The sequence below is a fragment of the Haliotis asinina genome, chromosome 3, assembly GCF_037392515.1.
Source record: "Haliotis asinina isolate JCU_RB_2024 chromosome 3, JCU_Hal_asi_v2, whole genome shotgun sequence".
Classification (NCBI taxonomy): domain Eukaryota; kingdom Metazoa; phylum Mollusca; class Gastropoda; order Lepetellida; family Haliotidae; genus Haliotis; species Haliotis asinina.
The window spans coordinates 30,358,417-30,381,150 of record NC_090282.1 but is presented as its reverse complement, the minus strand read 5'-3'; the positions used below and the strand labels follow the sequence as shown (position 1 = coordinate 30,381,150).

At 36.1% G+C, this 22,734-nt stretch overlaps 1 protein-coding gene across 3 annotated transcripts in view; it reads right to left on the bottom strand.

Moving 5' to 3' along the window:
- Positions 1-3,878: 3,878 nt before the first annotated feature.
- LOC137277792 (neurotrimin-like) overlaps positions 3,879-22,734 on the bottom strand; it is a 280,109-nt gene continuing 261,253 nt past the window's right edge. For all 3 annotated transcript variants that reach the window (XM_067809723.1, XM_067809722.1, XM_067809724.1), the window contains 3 exons: positions 21,886-22,176; positions 13,006-13,029; positions 3,879-9,405 (listed from right to left, as the gene is read on the bottom strand). In XM_067809723.1, the coding sequence (XP_067665824.1) occupies positions 9,290-9,405; positions 13,006-13,029; positions 21,886-22,176 (431 nt within the window). In that variant the 3' untranslated portion in view covers positions 3,879-9,289. The remainder of the gene's footprint in view (positions 9,406-13,005; positions 13,030-21,885; positions 22,177-22,734) is intronic.

Here is a 22,734-nt window from a genome sequence, read left to right as displayed (position 1 = left end):
CCTCTTCGACAGGAGGCTTTGACAAACTTGTTTTAAACTGGTAGATGTTACCACTTTTGCAAACCGGCAACAAATGAACGATTGAATATTGTTTAAAACACAAAACATCAATGCACAAACGGTCATGGCATTATAGACCACATTGCCTCAATAAACTCTCAAGATGACTAGAATTCTGAATTATTGAGATGCATGTATTACATTCAGTGACTGCGGATATTGTCGAGGAAGACGCTGAAAATCTTGGTGATTATATTGTGTCTATAAACCATCAAAACAATAGACTAACGATTCTTAAATATCACAAGACAGATTCGATTAGGCACAAAACATTGCGGTGAACAATATACAGATTGATAGCTCAAAATCTCTGGTGACACCAAGTGTCCCCTTCGAATAACGTTCAGGCTACTGATCGGCTACTTAAAACTCCTTCCTTCCTGATACAATCATTCATGGACAAAACGTGTTACCATGTAACAGATTCAGTTGTCTCTACAGCGTTAATCAAAGACCGTTGAAGTTACTGGCAGATACAAATGAAAACCTTTATGCATTATCTTCATAAAATCGCAATAATGTTCTACATCTCCATTTGACTGGAAACTAGCTGCCGGCATTTCATTGTATGAGAAGAACATAATCCCTTTCCTCGACGTGCAGACCAATACGCATAATAGAAGCGTTTTCTTCAAAATACATTCTTTTACAAGGTTACGTGTGGATTTATTCCAGGATAGCCTAATGCCCCACAATTGCTTGAATACTCTAATTTATTTATTTATTTTAGAGCAAGCGGGAGTTCTATTGTATGATATTCTGTGATATCGCCAAAGCTTTCGATAGGGGGTGGCACTGAGGCTAATTTTATGATGCGGCATTAATAGCGAATTGGTTGGTCATGGTTAAAATATTGCATTTGCATACGTGTACACCATAAAGACTGGTGTCCAGCTACCCCGAATGACATTTGACCAACCGTAGTTTCCAGACCCAGTCACAATAATCTAAAAAACAGAAATAATATATATATATATATATATATATATATATATATATATATATATATATATATATATATAATGTGGAAATACATGTGAACACAACGTTTACACGTTTCTTATATGATCAAAATATAATGCACACGGGCTTGTTACCACCCAATGACTAGGGACAACAAATAGTTTCAAATCTGGCGCTTCCCAAACATTTTGATGAGATGCCATTTGTATGTCAGTGAACACTGCTGTCCGAAAAAAGTTATGAGCTTTGTAAGGTGTCTTCGCTGAGGGTTTCAAGACAAACTAGCACATCTACAGTCTCGCCTACACGCAAGAGACGTATACCAATGTGAAAAACATACTTGAGAATATAGCGAGGCACATTTAATTGTAATATCAGAGCACTCAAATCTACTTGACACAACAAAATAAGCCATCGCAATATAAGTATATTTCCATGATTATTCTCTCATGATACCAGTATCCATTGTACACGTCACACTATATCCAAAGCAGATGTCCATACAGCACTACCAAATACTTGTAATAAGGACACCTCTGTCACCAAACTGTTTCACTCATTACATTCGACAAGCAAAAACAACCAAAAAAGAACCAACGATATTGTGTTATGTGTTTTGCATGGTAGAATGGTGCAATAATCCTGGAATTATAAATTGCTATAATCGCTGGAATATTACTAAAAACGGTGTAAAACTAAACTCCAACATGAATTGAATGTTGTATGGAAACAACATTGCGTTCATCCTCTCATCAACGACATGAACTTATAAGATCTGTTCATCTTGCAGGACGGCATAACACGACGTTAGTGTTAGTGCCTTAATGTACATTCTTGAGATGCCCAGATCTGAGCCTCTCTGAAGTGAAGGTTTGAATCCTTGAAGTTCAGAAGACATTTCTTTGAGGAGTCTTCTTCTTGCCCTTATCATGACCAGTAACCGTTAAATCATTTTTTGAAGGGACTGAACTTTGTGATAGCTTGTTTATTTTGCGTCAGATTCATGCGGATCAGTCAGCGTATGATGTGTTGATTTCTATGCAAGGGTATCCAATGCATATACCAGTATTCCATTCATGCGACAACCTCATGAAACATAATACGGATTAGCTTCTTTGTTATAAATGAGTCTACGACAAAGCAGCTGAACATTACCTCTGTCTTTCTGATGTACGTGCACTTTCTTTCTTTCAAGGGTCTACAATCAGTCATAACGTGTTTCTCCAGTGTTGAAATCAGTTTGACCATGGTCACCATGTTTTCTGATATTAATCGATAATGGAATGTTTCACTGTTTATCAAGACACATCGCCAGAGAGACATGTATCATCGCACGTCTTATAACATCAAGGATTCAAATGGCAATCAATGCCCAAACAATAAGTTATTATGGTCTATTGTTTAACAGTTCAGCTACATTCATCAGTATGACGTCAGACTGAAACATATTGTGGTCCGGGCAAACCATGTTAAGAGGAATTACGGGATCCGATGACTTGGTCGACACATGTCATCGATTCCCAATTAAATTGATCGTGGCACTTGACGTCAGTCACAAGATTTTCTGGTTCGGACTCAGTTATTTACAGACCGACGTCATATAGCTGGACTATTGCTGAGTGCGGCGGAAAACATTACCTAAACCAAACCTTATCCATTTAGTTGCCTCCTACGACAAATGAAGCTCATGGGAACCCACTCTAGCCCGCAAGCCAATTTTCCAATGAGTAGTATATTAATGAAATCTTTAAAAGTATTTTTCTAAAAGGGTTCAGGACCTTGCATCTATTTTAAAATCAGTACTTGTATGTTCAAAATGCCAGACTCAGATCATAACGTCCAATTCCAACCTGGAACCCAAACATGGTTCAACAACATGTGGAGCTGGTATGGCAGATCACCACAAATGCTATGCCAACTAGGATTGCTGATTTTTAACTTAAATATAAGATTCGTCCTTTTCGTTATTTTGTGCTGGCTATCGCCATAATATCACAATATGAAGAGTTGACAGTTTCAGAAAAACGCTTCATGTTCGCTTTCAGCAGGACAAAATAATAATGGGAGAGATAAACCCTGTAAAAGTGAATCGTTCACATAACATTTTAGATACGTATCCTACACTGGCAAATGTGGTTGAACTGCTGGACACCACTACTGGACTTCCATTGCAACAGGCGCTGGACAGAACCGTCTTGCCTTGACCATGGAGACTGACCGCTACAGCACTAACACCTTGGTTTACTTGTTTCTTCTTGGAGAGCAATTGACACTGGTAGCTGAAAACCTGAAGATCATAAATCTTCAAACCCATGATACAGAGATCCTGGCACAACTAGACCAGGCTAGTCTGAATCTTTAAATGACTTTTAAACACTTGCTGCTTTAGTACAAGCAAATTTCAAGTAAACAGATTAACTACCTTTGTAAAGTGATCAGCTAACTTGACAGTACATTTCATGAATTCATTAGCCTTTTTCAAAAGAAAACTGTCTTAAATAAATATACTTAACAGCAAAAGAAATGCAAGCTTTTTTTAAAATAAAATCTCATGAAAGTATGCGTTTATACTTATGTCTTCAATTTAAAAACTTGACAAAAAGCCAGAGTTGTTTTCCTTTTGCTTGTCAGTATAACATGTTCAGAAAGGTTAGTTCATCTCAGTTTGTATTCTGGAGTTTGAGTGAATATAGATACAGCATCACATTCAATTATGGGTAGAGTAATCCTGGTATCAAAGTGTATGTATTCTTCGATGTTATTCATCTGCATGAACTTAAGGGTGAACAAAAGTGTACGTAGCACTGATCACGAAATGGCCCCTAAGCATGAAAACATAAAAGCAAAACACATAATTTGTTTAATGTTTACTTTAATCAGATATCCTGATATTTATGTCAGTACATTGCACACAGTCTTCATGCGAATCAACATTGGAACTAAATACATGAGACTTAATCTCTTACACAAATATATCCTTGTTAATGATTGTGATGGAAACACAAACAGAAGATGACCTTGACCTTGATCTGATTAGCTGAGGTAGAGCAAGCAGCAGCCATGGTGATGCACCATTGTATGCTAATCAAAAACAAATAACAAAAACTTAACAGAATAGAAACGCAACTGGTCTATACTGATTTGATACGTTTGCGGTTTCTATGTACAAGAGATGGAAGATCTCTGTTGATCACTAAAAAGCTAGTGCTAACACCATATTCAAACAAATCTTGTTGACAGCATAACTTATTTCCGATACAGTGAACCAAGACTACTACACCAAGGTATTCCAAAAAGCTATTCTAATCCTAAATACATAACAAGAGCATGTGTGTTTTTTTTCATCTGGTAAACACAACATATATTGTGTGAAGCTTCACTAATCCTGAAATCCATGTGTCCTGTGAAACTGTTTGGAGAAAAATATAAGTAACATAAGTGTTTTGTTTTTGTTTCTTTGCACCTTGATGTCCCCTAATATTTGATGTGACTCAGTCTTACATGACTTGAAAGTCAATGTAAGAGATTGTAATCACTTCATGTTTGATAATTTCTTCAGCCAGTCCTTGTCAGTAAAACAGAAAGTTGATCAAAATGTTACCAAAAATACCTACCAGAGACAAGGTATGGGAAAATAAATTAATATTTCCAAAAACAATTTCAGTATGTGTTGACATGCTCTGCCCTCTTAACATTAAAGGTATTTTCATGTTTTGTGCAACAAGAAACAAGTAAGATTTATAAGAGGTACCAGGTTCATACTTTATTTACTCCCCATCATTTTCTAGTCAACCAAATGTTGACTAACTTAACAGGATTTCACGCTTGAAGATTCTAAAATTATTTTCCAAGCCTATCTTATCATTTCATCACACGATGCTTTTCAAGTGCTGCTGGAAAGGTATGCAGAAATGCATAATGGAATAAATTCTTACAGACGTCTGAAAAATCAGTATCAAATAAAGATTTCACAGTTTAATTGACACTATGAATTTATTTCCTTGTAAACATTATCAACACGCAATGGTTGGAATGATGGTTTTAGATGTAAAAAAATTACCAGTTTCTGCATATTTTGCTATTTTTCTTGCATTGCTTTTTAAGTAGAATGTCAGACACAGTATGAACATACTCGTGGGGTTTCTGCACTCCTCCTCAAGGTAATGGAGTGAAACCCACAGAGGAGACTAACGAGGAGAAGACTGGAGAAGATGCGTATACAGCTGACGTCAAATCTGCTTTTTTAATCAACCACGTTATTTTGAAGTTTCATCTGTGTTTAAGATGCATTCTGTAACACTTGGTGATTTAGGCAGAAAATGAGAGTTCAAGGCCTATGACTTAGATTTCAAACACAAATATTGTGTTCCCATGAAATATCTTATCATACCTTGGATGCATGTTTTAAATTTATTTAACTTCTTACAATGAGGAAATAGAAAAGATAGAAGTAACTGGCATTTAAGACAATACTTTTTAAATGTACAATTAGTTTCAGTGCCAACTTAAAATAATTCATGTCATCAGGACAATATGAAAATATTAATTTCTATGAATCAAGTACTTTATGTGACAAAATATATATTAAAACAAAAGATGACATCCATAAAAGCTGTATCTAAGCATCATTTGTCAATAAACATGTGGAAGTAGTCTTGTAAACAATGTGAATAGAATTAACTTAATGTTTTTTATATGATGATGACGATGATTATGATGATGAATAAGTCTTGATCAATTCATATATGTACATCAGGCTCTGATAAGTGTAAAAAAGTCCAATTTTGAAATATCCTCAAGATCGCAGGAGAATCTCAAATTTGTTTTCACTCATAGGTGAAAAAGAACAACAAATATATATTTCAGCTTGGAAATGTTTTCCCGAGTTCTTGAACATATTCCCTTCAATGTGCTGTAATGCAATGTTAATGGATATATGACAACCATTGTGACCAGGAGGAATTCTTTTGGTATTCAAATAGAATCATATTTCTATGAGTTATCAATTGCCATAAATCTAATATTTTATAAAAGTAATAAAAACCACAACACTTCCCTTTCTAGATTGATGTTTTTGTACAATGTATTGATATCAGTTAAACTTGTAGAAAACAAATGATAGATCTTTTGAAATATTTCAGTTTAATGAAAAACACAACCAAAATAGGAAGGTAACAGTACTGACAAGACAGCTAGTCCATTAACAAATGAAACAGAATCTGTTTGAACCATTTCAAAGGAAGAAAGGAATATTACTAGCTCAACACATATTCACAAAGTCTGCTATTAAACTGATCTGATATTCACCAGATATACTAAAGTAACTAATTACTTTATTTTTTTTTTGTTAAATACTTATTAAGGGTTCTTATTATGTGGAAATAATAACTTATGATGTCAATGCACAAAACAAATGAAAACACAAACACATGCCCTGGACACCAATCGACACTGACTATTTATGATTTAGAATTGACCATTTGATATCCTGTGGATAAAAAGGAGTGGAAATATTTTGTACATGAATTCTAATAATTTTTGCCATGTTTTTCAAAATACAAAAATACTTCTAAAAAAAACAACAGAAAGGAGAAGTAGAGTCATGCTGTTTGGTTTCTCTTATGACATGACACTTCTTTGAAGAAAATCCAGTAAACTTGACTAGCCTTTCTTTGTGTTTGTGACAGGAACCACAAGAGAGGCAAGATATATTTTCTGCTTTTATTAATGGTATCATTAACACATGCTTAAGATATTGTCAGAATAGAACAGTGGATGTTCAGTTTGATTTGTTCATATAGTTTTTACTTCTATTTAGCCTTTTACACCCAAATAGTATCTGTGGCCATTTTGTTCATCTTGTTAACCCTGGACAGTGTTACTTTTCCCTCACATTTTCTGTGAAATTTCTTTTTTAAATGCCATGCTCTGTCCCTCAGAATGGGAAATGGTCAATACCTTACAACATAAATAACTAAATGTTGTACTTCTAATATTTCAGCAAATCCTACTATTTGTTTGTAAATTGTTCGGGTTATATACTCAGATAAACAAATAAGGGAACATATGCAATCATAGTTTTCTTTTTTCATGTTCTGTCACAAGCTTTGTATTGCACTGTGGGTGAAGATCTGATAAAAGTAACATTGATCAAGAAATGTTCACTTATTTATTTCCTCTGTATATACTTTACATCCAATCCATTATAGATGTAACTTTGAGAATCAGCTTGACACATTCTGTCAATACCTGACTGACATGATGATCAATCCTAAGACGGTTGTTGTGTAGATGAACCACAACACTCCTATTTAGGCCTAATTTGATTCAATTCCTTGATGCTTAGCATCAGTCAAACTACTTAAACTTCCCGAACATATATTATTAGTCAAACATATACTTACTGTAAGAAATTATATTTCTTATATGACTGAATGAAAAGTATAAAGTTAAAAACATTATCAGGTATTATATAGCACTAATCTTTGAAGCATGTCATGTTTAAGTTTATGAAAATTGTAAAATATTTAGTGTATGATCACTATTTATTTATTATTTATAGCATACATTTATTTCATATAAATATAAAACAAACATATATTGTTTGACAAATTTGTCTGATACAAGTACCTTCAAATTTATTGTGTAATTGTATATGTTCAAATTTTCAGAGGTTATATGGTATTATAACCCTTTTCAACATGTGCATATCACAAATTCCTGATATATTATACAGTGTGTACTGTACAACATAATCTAACCTATCCAATCTGTACACTTTGAACTGTACATGCCTCTCTGTACATGTAAATGTGAATACATACTTTACAAATTGTACAACTTTGTTATTGACATTTCTTATATACAATTATACTGTTTGTGAAAGAACACATTAACAGCAGTTAGGAAATCAGTATATCAAGACGTACACTGGGGTGGATCTCAAGCAGTCATTTTTGTGAAATCTTGATTGTTTTCCTAAAATAATTGCTGTGGCAGTTGGCGAATAAGTCGGTCATGGAGTCAACCTTCAGGAGTCACAGTCTTTTACCAATTGTGCTAGTCTTGTGGTGCCTCTAATCTCATTTCAAAACTTTGTTCTTGATTCTTGTGTTTTAACACCATGCTTGTGAAAAAATGGCAAACAGTCAACTTCAGATCCCCAAGAATTCAATTCACTGAAAAATGCTTCAAGGTTCAATCAAAGTCAACTTTGGTCTCTCATTGAACACAGTTTGAACTCATGCCTGAAGTGATGTTTCATCCAATGATCTAGCTGCAACCTTGCAGACGTGCCTGCAAACACACCTGATTTGCGAAAACTGAATTCCCACCGCCATGCAGTCATCACAACCTTTGAGAAATGTTCCAAACAACTGGCATTGAAATCAACTCTGTAATGTTTCTGAAATATACAAAGCTTGTATGTTCATGCCCCAATTCAAGTTGAGGCAAAACCAGAAGCAAGCAACATATACAACATGGCTGACAGACACTGTGAAACGTCACATCTGTGTTAAAGGACACAACTCTAGTTTGATGAGTCCAATTCAGTGTTAGATGTTAGTCAGAGAACCTGTTAAGTACAATGGCATTGTATGAAATTTAATTTGGGAGAAAGAAACAGTTCTAGGCCTCCGTTACTGAAGTTGACTCATGGACAGCTTCTAAAGAAATGTACGAGTTCAACATCAGCCTGTAATGCTGCCTTATTCCAAACCAGCCAATCATGGCTGGAGGTGTTTCATTTGCACCAATCAGATTGCACAAATCCCTTTACAGGTACAGGCTCAGGTTATAATGTAACTGAAGCTCTTCTTCATCTGAAAATTGATGTGAGAACAGATTGCACTCTCCCATGTTATTATTAAGATTATCCTGTACAAGTTGGGTGAAATATTTTAGGACATAAACATGCCTTGTCAAATCAAATGTTTTTTTATGGAAGTCTCACACTTGTTCAGTCATTGGAAGGTTTACTTCCTAAGATTTTGTTTTACTTTCACAAGCAACATCAATGGATCCTTTCTGACCAATCAGGTGAAAGCTTTCACAGATATCACTGGCTGTAACTCCATCCATCTTCCCCTGTATTTCATTGATCAGTGTCAGCAACCAACAGAAACCAACCTCCAGCCTGTCTGATGTCTCATTGGTTGATTTGAAAGTGGAAAATAGATTGCACCAATCATATTGCTGACTGCTTGTTCAGCTACATGTACACCAGACTGTATAAGGCACAGGTAACTTGATCTAGGTGTCAGTGTCATAAGACACAGGGGACTAGGACAAGGGAGACAACTAGTGACAACATCAGTGATGTTTTTGCATAGCTTGAGATAGACACCCCAGCATGGTTCGGATGGATCTGTGAACCAGTACCTGCAAAAGACAGATGAGTTTATTGTCACTCTGTATCTCAAAAATGAAGCAAGTGTTGAAAATGTTTTCAAAGATTTCAAATATATGTCCCTGGGCACAGTTTCACAAAGCTATCGTAGAGCTAATGTGATTGTAACTCGCATAGTGTAACACAGATGTACAACAGTCGTAGCTCTACGATTGCTTTGAGAATGGGTGCCTGATCTGCAAACTAGTACATCAACTGAAAACAACTGTTGCCATGCACATTACCTACCTGCTTCAGGCACCTGAAACATTGTACACAATTGATTTGTCTATACTTATGCAGTTTAATGCCATACTCATCAATATTCCAGCTCAATGGCAGTGTTCTGCAAATATTCTTGACCACACAATCCAGTGATCATTATCATGAACATCGATCTCCATAAATGGGATAAATGATGACATATGTCAAGAAGTGTTGGCGAACAAGACTACTGACAACCTCAGGTAACACCACCACCGGCAAAAACCACAAGCATGGGTTGCATGAGTCACAGGTCCATGAGACATACATAAATACTTCATAAAAGTGTCCACATAACCAAAAAATGATGACTGTGCATCAGTTTTACTTCAAGACAATAGTGAGTTCTACACAATAGTGTCTGACTGTACTGATATCAGTTTCTGAAACAGACAAGTCTCATTTCACACAGGCAATGATCAGTTTGCATTTTGGTGCTGTTTGCATCCTGCGATATGGCATGATAAATATATCATACTTAAGTCATAATCTACAGCTTCACTTGTCAACTGTAGAGATGCAGTCATGATCATAAATTGGTTGACTGGCATTCCATGAGTTGGTGCGTAACTCAGAAAACTTGCAACTTTATTGATAACAACTTCCAATATAAACCAGAAATCATCCATCAATTTGCACTTATTTTTATTTACAGATGATTACCATTCACAATCTACTGAACATAATCAGGAAACATGTCTCTACATAGTCACATTATTTGATTAGCTTGTGAGAATAATGACAGCAATTTCCAGTTTTACCAATACAAAAAAATATCTACAGGCCATGTGTCTTAGACTGGAAGGAATAGTGCGCACTTTGAAATCAGAGACAAGATGTTGTGGAACTACAGATAAATATGCCTATGACTTAAAACAAATGGAATAGAGTATGGCAATTGCTCATTTTGTTCATACCTCAGCAATACTCTTACATGGCCTGACAGTGATTTATCAACTGGAATGCCTTTGAAACACAGCTATAACAGGAAAGCAATCTAAACTTCTAGGAACTAGTTAACAACAGCAATAAACATTGATGATATCAATTCCAAAACATATTGTTTTACTTAGATTTACTTCACACAGAATTTATCATCCACAACTGATTAAACATGACAACATTCAAACCAAAAGCCAAATAATGGATCACAGAAAATATATAATTAGATCTAGGTTTCTCAATATGTCTTTGAAATATATGAAAGATAAACCTTGGTATTTCAGTATTTGTTCAAATCTGATAGCATATATGGGCATGCTGATTTAGGAGTGATCCCTTGTGATATGTTACCTGACTCAATATGTTTCCTATTAGCCATCATCAACAGAAATCTTCATCATTTTATCACTACATCCTGGTTCCACCCACACACACTTCCATTTGGCTCTGATAGAAGGAATGTTCAGTGCCATGAAGTGAATTGTCCATTGCTGCCAGAATTTCTAAAGATTACTCATTCCAGATAATAGACTGATATTCTTAGAATACTAGCGGAGGTTACCTTGGTAATAATTTCATAAGCTATGAGGACATAAGCCTGAATAATGCAGCTAATTTTGCATAACGATTTCTAGCCATACATGATGACTGCAGTATGCGTTGATACCAATGAAGCAATGGCACCAAGGATTGTATCATCCTCGATATCTCCAGGGTATACGCTCCGATAAGTCTCCACTATACCCTGGACGCATCTACGGCTCTGCCAGATAAATTTATTACCTCCCTTGACTGTCTTTTCATCAAGTCAGGTGTCTACGCTGAGAAGTTGAGCGAACCAATCACAACTCACTTTCGTTTTTTGAATTATCTAACCGATTATACTTGGCAACAGAAACAATGCAGAGGTTGTCTGGAAGAGGTAGATGGCGTTCTTGCATATGTTGTTTTAAAGTTTCAGACCTGTCAATTTGTTTGTATGATTTCCCGAAAATCTGAGTCGCACTGTGGGCAAACCTTCACAGTTGCGACCGCTACCTTTGTTGACACTGGCAAGCTCTGTTATAACGTCGGCCTAGCTGATTGGCTAGTGTGAGAAGGCGGAGCCAGCAAAGAGAGGTAATAAATTTATCTGGTAGAGCCGTAGATGCGTCCAGGGTATAGTGGAGACTTATCGGAACGTATACCCTGGAGATATCGAGGATGGAATTGTATGTACATGATGATATTCTTTGCCTTCATAAATTATGAACAAAGAAGTATGAATTGGAATTATCAATGACTGTACTCTGATAAATAAACTTTTTCTAGCAATATTGTTTTTTTTTGTATCTTCATGTTGTTTAGTCTCTTAATACCATATAATTTTTAAATATAATATTTCAAAATAGTTCAGCAAGATTGTATTTATTTGTATCATTAAATAAACTGCAATGTAGTGACCTTGAGCTTTAATGATTGTTACATCTCTAGCAGATGACTTGGATGTTAATTTGGAAGTAAAAAAATTGTTTTGAAGTTGATAATTAACGAATCACATTTGACTTCCATTTGCCAACAATGTCTTTATATCTCAAACCAAATAATCTTCACTGGAGTCAGCTTTTAAAAATGAAAATATTCCTAAAAACACTTTCATTCCCCATTTCAATGAATTCTAATCTTTTGACATCATTTGCCTTTAATGTAACTTTTGTAAGGAAAACAGAAAAGGACATGCAAAAGTTGTTACACAGACAGTACCACTGACAATGTATTTGAATGGAAAGAAATAGACAAAACAAAAGAATTTGACATAAAGGTTCCAACCATGATAACATAGTGAATCAGGTTTAGAATTATGTCAGGAGCATGTGAGTTTAGTTTTAAGCTGCTCTCAGCAATATTCCAACTATATGGCAGCGGTCTGTACATAATCGAGTCTGGATCAGACAATCCAGTGATCAAACTGCATGAGCATTGATCTGCATTGATAAAACTGTTGAACTGTTGAATCATGCTTACTATTCAACAGTGGATGAATTATAGTGAATATAGTGAGTGAGTGAGTGAGTGAGTTTAGTTTTACGTCGCACTTAGCAATATTCCAGCTATATGGCGACGGTCTGTAAATAATCGAGTCTGGACCAGACAATCCAGTGATCAACAACACGAGCATCGATCTGCGCAATGGGGAACCGATGACATGTGTCAACCAAGTCAGCTAGTCTGACCACCCGATCCCGTTAGTCGCCTCTTACGACAAGCATATAGTGAATATAGATTAAATCTATTTGTGTATTACATACAAAAAGTGCATAATAAGTGCGATACACATTATACTTGTGAGGTTCACATGAACTGCATGCATAACTCTTGAAAACAAAGGACCAAAAACATGTACTTACCACGTTTTACATTTGTTGTATCCGCTGAAATGAAAGAATAAATCCATAAAATATAAAAGGAATGATGGTATACATATGGCATTTGCGTGTGGTAGTTTGCCATTCTCGGATATTGATCCTTTCCATGTTCATAAGAAATTCTTTCCCAAATTGTTTGAACTGTGACACTTATATCATCTTATTTTCACAAAGTTGAATACAAAGCATAAGCCATAAAAATGTATCTTGAAATGAAAGCAAACATAAGCTGACACTTTTTGAAGGTAACGATAGTATGTGTATGTAAATGGCAAGTTATATTTCAATAAAATATTTTTCCATGTTGAAGTTAGAGGGGGTGAGTTTAGTATTACGTTGCTGTTAGCAATATTCCAGCTATATCACAGAGGAGGACCCCAGAAACAGGCTTCACACATTGTACCCATGTGGGGAATCAACCCTGGGTCTCAACAAGCTAACACTTTAACCACTGGGCTACCCCACCACCCTTGCTGAAGGAAGATGATATTCATCCCTTCTTTTATCTCTTTGCTCAACATAGAAACACCGAATTCAAAAGGAGTAATGGAATAAAATGGAGATAAGTAGAGACAATATTCAAACATTTCACAACCTGAAATGTATCATTAAGTAATATATTTTGTTGCCATGAACTGAGTAGAGATAATTCAGCCATATTGATAGTTCTCCTATTTCGTCAGTGTATTTACTTTTGCACATGAACCAATCAGTATTATAAAATTAATGTCTACAAAGTATTGTCTGCTAAAAAATTCTTGTTACACCTGAAATAGTAAAAATGAAAATTCAAAACACCAAAGAAACAAAATTAATCTCACCTTGTTAAGAAATAAAAACAGTCTATAGGAAACTATATAAGGATGTGACCCAAAGGAATTATTCTATTCATAAAGCATGATAAAGGTCTGTGTTGGCGAACTTATAACTTATACAGAAAAGACCACAACCAAAACATTCAGTAAGAACATATCATTTCATACTATGAAAATATCATGTGTAGATACAAAGACAACAAACACTGTCTTCTCAGCATTTTTGTCATATGTTATTGACAAATTGGTTTATGAAGATGTCTTTAGACAAAAACTATTGAAATTAAACAACTGTTTAGCTAATAACCTATTTTCAAAATTTTGACTGTAAACAGACTTCTTACATAATTATAGTTTTGATGCTGTATTGTTAATGGACGGATTATGGATATACATTTTACGTTATGTCTGTACTTCCATGGCTTTACTGTTTGAACGGCATATAAATTATCATCGATATTAACACTGCCATGTTCCTCTTCTGTCAAAGGCCTTAATGGATACCATATATTGTCCAGTTTTGTTTGTCTGTGGAGGACAGAGATGCTATAGAATCAAGCTATTTGTAAGATCTATATGCCTGGGGGACAAAAAGGCTAAAGGATGTCACATATTTGAAAGTTCTGTATGTTGGAGGGGAACAAAGATGTCAATGGATGCCATGTATTTGAAAGTTCTGTATGTCTGGAGGACAAAGAGGCTAAAGGATGTCATGTACTGGCAAGTTCTGAGTGTTGGTGCAGAAAAGATATGTTATAGAATGCCATGTTCTTTAATTACATCAGTTATTCTAAACTGATAATCCTGCAATCCAATCCTATTATGTGAAATGTTTCTTTAGGGACACTATTTAGGGACTTCATGAAATCTAAATAAAAGGATAGCTAAAACATAGTTTCCACCTCTGTGGTTGGTTCTTTCCATTATAAGCGCCGAGCCATGTCACTGCTCGTCGAGTATGCAGTGGCAGTATTCTGGTCATCTTCCAAAACTAGGTGCTGTAATTTCATCATGTCCATAGCAGATTGATATCAAGAAGACAGAGCAGTGAAGTCACAGTGCAGACTATCTAAGCAATCAGTCTGGACTAATTTCATCCAATTCCTCAAGGACTTTGTTATAACAATATTTACAGACTTGGCTAGATTTGGGAACAGTGAAAGAGAAAGAGACACTATGATCTTTAGTTTGCGTCAGTGAAGTGCAGGTGTTTCAGTGGGGAGACATTCATGGGTGGGGAAGCATATCTGACTGGAGAGGTGTTTGAGTGGAAAAGGGGTCTTGAGTGCAGAGAGGTGTTTGAATGGGGAGGAAGGTTCGAGAAGGGAGAGGTATTTGAGTAGGTAGGGGTGTTTGAGTAGGGAGAGGGATTTAAATGTGGCAGGGTGTTTGAGTGGGGAGAGTGTTTGAGTGGAGAAGGGGACTTGAGTGCAGAGGGGTGTTTGAGTAGGAAGAGGTGTTTTAGTGGGAAAGGGGCTTGAGTGCTGAGGGGTTGAGCGGGGAGAAGTGTTTGAATGGGGACGGAGGTTTGAGTGGGGAGAGGTATTTGAGTAGGAAGAGGGGTTTGAATGTGACAGGGTGTTTGAGAGGGGAGAAGTGTTTGAGTGGAGAAGGGGGCTTGAGTGCAAAGGGGTGGTTGAGTGGGGAGAGGTATTTCAGTGGGAAAGGATACATGAGTGGGGAGAAGGGTTGAGTGGGGAGTAGGGTTTGAGTGGGGAGGGGTGTTTGAGTGGCGAGAGGAAGGTATGAGCTGTGAAGGGTGGAAGATTTTACAGGGTATAAGGCAGGGAAGGGTGTAAGTTTTAACAGGGCTTAAGGCTGGGAAGGGTGTAAGTATCTGTGGGGTGTATGGCTGGGAAGAATGTAAATATTCACAGTGCTTAAAGCTGGGAAGAATGTAGGTATTCACTTTGAGTAAAACTGGGGAGGGTGTATGTTTGGGCAGGGCATAAGTTTGGGCAAGACGTAAGTTTGGGCAAGATGTACTAAAGGTTGGGAAGAGTGTAAGACTGGAAGATGTGTTTAAGTGTTGTGGAAGAGTATGTGTGGGAAAGCCTGCTTGAGTGGGTATTACTGTGTATGAATGAAGGAGTGTTAGTGAAGGGAGTGTGGAAGAATGAGAAAGTGATGATGGGTGGTGCCAAATTCGCTCATCATGATAAGTTCTGGCACCAGATTGACGCACTTAAGGTTAAATTTATCTTATACTGTTTGTTCACCCAATTTAGTCATTGAATAGCTGTTGCATAAGCAATTTGGCCTTGTGGCTTGTTAAATGAATATCAAACATGCACTAAGTGAATCAAAAGTCATGTAATGAAATAAAAAGAAACTAGCAAATTAGCATCTTTATGTAACAAGGCCCTAAGGTTTAAGAAACTGCAAGAAGCTTCATCCAGTAATTGGATATTAATTTCATGTGTCTTTGGCTGCACTCACAGTTTTAATTCTTATAATAGCTTTCATCATATTGATCTTACAAGAGTGCTCATTTCTCATATCCCTATTTCAGACATTTGGGAAGCAGATATTATCTTGATTTTTAAAGTTTAAAATTTGAACAAAAAAATTTAACAGAAGTGGTATCTTTATCGTCTTTATCAAACAGAATTTGACAAATATTCATCCATCAATGTTAATTATGGGCTTGAAACCTGTGCATTAGTAGCTGATGTATTTAACAGCTTGTTCATAAATCAAAATTTACAGCCATTTTCATATTTGTCAGACCTGCCTTGACAGTTGATAATGATGATAATGATGGTGTCAGTGTTGATGATGATGTTGAAGATTTTATGGATGCTTCCAGTGGATCTGATTTTGCACTTGGATGTTGTAAGAGAGTGAATACTGGTACTGTCAGCAATATTCAAGGCAAACCAGTGATTGAGAAAACAAGCACACCATTGTTTGAAAGCATGAGCACACTATCAGTTAGGACAATCAAGTTCTTTTATTTTAATTGATTCTTATAAGTACCATGAGCTCCCCTCGTCCTTATTGTCAACCATAGCATACAATCCCTTTGGACTGAGTGAAGTTTTATGCCCCTTTTAGCAATATTCTGCAATATCATGCAGGGGAACACCAGTAACAGGTCTCATACATTATACCTCTGTGGGGATTTGAACCTTCGTCTTCTGTGTGACAAGTGGATGTTATAACCATTAGGCTCCCCCACCACCTAACCCTTGAGAACACACAGGGATATATTCTAACCACAGTCTATTGTACATGTTGCTTAACACCAAAAGACCAATTACCAGTAAAAATCAAATCATGAAAAGCTTGACTTGACCTTCCTGCTCCGATAGGTTGACATGCTTGCAATAACATGATCGAACTTATAAAAAAAAGCCACAAAAAGAACAAGAAGTCACATACACCAGAACCAGACAACACCATAAACAATTACGTCAAACTGCTGGGCACTACTAAAAAATGTGTTCCTGGAATGGACTGATTGTATTATTTGTGATCCTGCAAAGACACACGAAAAAGGACACCACATATGCTGCTTTGAATAATATTTCAGGTATCATGTATGTCAGCTTGTGGGAAGAAAATAAAATGTTGCTCAGGCAGCTCAGATTGTGATCAAAATGCATGGCTACTTACTCCCTACCAACAGGAAACCTTTGATCACACCCTGTTTGGTATGTTGATTGATTAGATCTTGTTCAACTGGTCAGAGAGCCTGACTACCTTGAGAAGAGACTGCCATACATCAGTCTTCAAGTTGTTTGAGTTATGGAGTGTTTAGTGGTCTTAAATGTGCAGAGTTGAGCGCCATTTCAATGACAGGATTACCTACTCTTGGTTCAGATTTTGGTTATAAATGAGTGAGTATGGCTTTACGCCGCTTTTAGCAATATTTCAGCAACAGCATGGCAGGGGACACCAGAAATTAGCTTCACACATAATACCTATGTGGGGAATTGAACCCAGGTCTTAAACTTGACGAGCAAATGCTTTAACCTACCACCGCTCCTTTTGTTAATGACCTGTCAGTACCATGTATGTGCTATGAGTTGTACCAGTACGCCAAATGTCTAAAAACTGTGTAACATTTTATCTTTCCTCCCACGTTGATGCTGACACGTAGGAATAATCCTGAACTATTGCTCAAGGTTCTATCAGACTGACCAATAATTCTAAATCAGCCTTCAAAATAAATGAGACGGGTTCTTTTCAACGCAGACTAACAAACTCACACATTCACCTGCTTGCTGGCCGGGTTAACATATAGGCACGCGTATGAAGAAACTTTTGGGGCAGGTGTGTTTCTGTCAGGGGTGGTAAGTTTGACATCTAACCAGCCCTGTGGTCTGACCGAAATCTTTGAATTTCATACCTGCAATCTTTTCACTCTTCTTGATCCGAAAGTGATAATACCAACAGATTACCCTACAGATACCGAATTAGTGTTGGATAAAGGACCCTAACATTGATTCTTACCCAGATATTTTGGATTTATATCCTAGAAACATTTCAAAGGTGCAACAGTAGCCGATAACACAGAGGTGCAAACAGATGACTAGGACAAATAAACAAACATAAATTAACTTACATCTACTACCTATGACTTGACTATCATGGTTCAAATTGAAAATGCACTTCAACAGGATCTTTCATTTCTCAGGAAAGGCCGAACAAAACAAGATTCAAAACCCAAGACAGTGCAATTCCAAATGTGCCGACCATCAATGACAAAATACTCACTGCTATAATTTGATTTCCGTTGAAATCGTTCTAGTACTGTCGATGCTAGAATAAAATTTACAAAATTTTGTCAAAGATATAACCTTGGATATTACTTTTAGGATAGTACATTTTGAGATGATTTACATGAGGAGGACCAATTTTCCTGTTACAATGCTACAACATGGACATTTGAGGGATGTTTTTATAAATATTGTTGGTCAATGTTTCAGCAATTTCAGCAAAGGTATTTATTGGTCATATTTCTCTTTAAACTCTAGCTCACTACATCCAGTTTACTAATGCTTACTTCCAGAAAACTGTTTTCTTTAAAGCACATTAAAATGTTGAAAGTGTTAAAGGCCCACAGATCCTTTCTGTAAAAGACTTTCTTTCACCAAAAAAGGATGAATTTTTGTTATAGGACCAAATGTCATTTGTATTTTCAAGGTGTTATTTATCCAAATCAGCAAAGGAAATTGCCTTTATACTGTAGTCTTGTTGATAATGCACTAATAGCTGAATTCTTCAACATCTACAGAAACACTGCTACCAAGGATTTAGAGAGTCAAGCTTTTTGTTCCTATTTTTGTCAGTTGCTAAATACTTGCTTCATAATTCTGGCTGGGGAGTCAATGATATCTGACATCCTGGTAAGGTATTAACAAGGTGTGTGGCTGTTTTCATACCCATAAGGAGTTTGGTATTGATTACGCCATTCAATATTCCAGTCATATGAATGTGTCTTAAAATAACCAATCATGACCTTAAATCCATTTGGTTGCCTGTCGAGACCAAAATAGTATTTAAGGAGACCTATTCTATCTAAACATATCACATACTGGTATACTGATATACACACATATCCAAGTACATAGACAATATCCATCAAAAACCTTCCTTCTTAGATCGTATTTAGAAGAACAAGTTAGTGAGAATGGTAACAAGACACTTCAGGAATGCTACAATAATATTAAATGTTTTTGCAGAATTACAAGAAACAGACATCACACATTTTGTGCCCAAATGGAAATTGAACCTGTTTTTGAATGTGATGAGCAAATACTTTAAGTACTATGCTACCTCACTAAATCTTGGTTTTGATGTCAAACTAGAATAGACAATGCTTTGATTATGAGAACTGACTGTCGATGGTTTTTGTTTGATTCAAACATTTTTTCCATGACACCTTTTTCATGATGTATAGAGTTAAATGAACCATATGGTAATAGAAACAAAACAGAGAAAACAAGAAACATTAACTGTACCATCACTCACTGAAACCTTTCTTGAATGACTTATGCATGTATGTCCTTTACATCTTCTTATGGTTTTAGCATTGACATTATTTGGTAAAAGTGTACTGCTGATCACCATCAGGTCACAATTAACTGCAGTGTGTGTAACAAGGTCTTTCGGTTAACTTGAGAAAAAGAAAGTTGTGTCATGGTGCTAGAGCTCACCTGCATCTGTAAAAAAGTTTACAATCTCAACAAAGATGGACAAACATACCTTGCTGTCAGCACTAACATTTAGATTTTTTCTGTATAAACACTAAAATGAAATATATACTTTTCTAAAATGCATACATGTTTATCTAAAGGTGAAAAATACACACCCAAATTCAGTTCCAATAAAGGAAGAAAATTATTTTGAAAGAATTAATGTGCAAGTTGAAACTGGAGCAAATTTGGAAAACCCCAGAATTTGGACATTGGATCTCTCAACAATCCAAACTACCACCAAATTTCAAAATATTTTTTACAGAAAGACTAAGTAAGCCAGATTTTATTTTGGAAAGATACTGGAAATCAGATTAGAACCTCTTGAAATAATTCAGGTAACTTCACTGGTGCAGCAAGCTATTTCAAGAGATAATATTATCTGAGAAATGTCTTTTGAAAGAATTAACGAACAGAGTCATCTGCCAAAAGACCATGGTCAGTATCATAAATACCAATAGGAACTGAACATATCTGCTTAACCTGCTAATACACCATACACCATATGTAACGAAAGGTATGTACAGTCTTTCAGAGGTTTGAATGAGTGAGTTTAGTTTTATGCCCGTCTCAGCAATATTCCATTTTTTTGGCAATGGTTTGTAAATCATCGAGTCTGGTCCAGATAATCCAGTGATCAAAGCATCAGCATCAATCTGTGCAGTTAGGATATCAAGTCAGTAAACGTGACCACCCAATCCTCAGTCGGAGACGCCTCTTACAACAAGCATGGGTTACTGAAGATCAATTCTAACCCAGATCTTAACAGGTCTTCACTAGTTTGAAGTTTGGAAAAGAGGATGCATAATGGCAACTGGATGCTAGATGATGGATGCCAGACAAACAAGTCTTAACATAAGTTCAGCCTCATAACATTCAGCCTAATGAACTTGGAATGACATGAAAAAATTTGCACATTGCCCTAACTGAAGTTTAGAATGATTTATCTCTTTTCCATACAAAACATGATTTAACGAACTTTCAGTATGCATACAAATGTTAAATTTCAGATAATATGAGAAACATGAAGGAAGAAGCATTTATTTATTTACAAGTGGTTTCCAGTAATATTCACACCCTGAGTCTGTATCTACAACCAACTTACAGATATATACATATATGACTGTATCTACAACCAACTTACAGATATATACATATATGACTGTATCTACAACCAACTTACAGATATATACATATATGACTGTATCTACAACCAACTTACAGATATATACATATATGACTGTATCTACAACCAACTTACAGATATATACCTATATGACTACTGTGAGATAAATTCCCATCTCTTATTGCATTCAGTTACCCAGAAACATGGAATCAACAGACCTGCTAGCCTTCATTCCTAAGAAGCTGACACAAACAGTTCAACACTACTTTGACTATCAACTCAAAGATAATGCTGAACAACAGTCAAACAATACCATTTACCCTGTAACACAGGCTTATTTGTGTGTGTGTGTGATGTCACATTCTGCAATATTCCATGTGTATGACGAGGATGAATTTTTTATCTATATCACAATCTTTAACTGGGAAGCCATGACATGCATCTACTGAGGCACTGAGTCTGATCCTCTGATCCCACATGTTGCCTCTCATGAAAAGCATGGGAAGCTCAAGACCAATTCCAATGTGTCAATGCTTAACATGTCTTAAAATAGGTACTAACCATAGAGCTACTGTTTAAGTATAAAACATATAAAAATATAAGGGATTTTAAAAACTACATGGCTATGTCTATATGGGAAGGATTGAAAGATTTTCTAAAAGGAACAAACAGTTTTGCAAAGACAACAATAATGCACAGAGTATATCCATATACTGACCAATAAGGACTGTGACCTTAATGCTCCCAATGGCATTTTGTGAGCTTCTGCAGATGTATGTTCCTGAATGGTCAGTCGTGCTTCGGTCCACGAGGAGCTCACTGGTCATCGATTGTAACCGCAGTGACCGATATTTTGTTATAACAATATCACTATATTTGTGTGCATCTATTTTATCTCCATCTTTGAACCAGTCAATCTCCTCAGGTATGTGTGGCCCTCCAGTCGCGTTACATATCAGCTTGATCGGGTCGCCGTAGTCTACGTACGTACTGCCAACCACTGAAATTGCTGAAAAATATTTATGAGAAGAAAGTGAAAACAAACAACTCCAAAACACAATGGTCATACTGATATTAAACTAAATGAACATATTTATACTTACTTTATACTGAACGAATATATTCATAGACCATTTCAAGGAATATGTTTTACTAGTTCAAGATTGCATTTCAGTCTGTAGTTCCCATAGTGATGGATGGGTGTGTTAATAGAAATCCCATGTATGACACTGCTCAGATGAAACAAGCACATGTTTTTAGTAATATTTGTGTCAATGTTTGATGTTTGAAACAGAATGGTACTATTTATTACATACATTAATTATTGGAACCATGAACACAATTTAGGTCTGAAGGAATCCTGACAATCATACCCTTACTGAATAAATGCCCATCAACATGGACAAAATGTAAATGGTTAGTTATAACATACGCTGGCTACATAACATACTATTCTGATGCCTAATGTGATGCTAGGACACATGTATGTGAGGCATTTACTAGTGACATCATGCTTTATGACTTTATGATCATATCGACCAGCTAGTGAACTAGGGTGACACTAGAA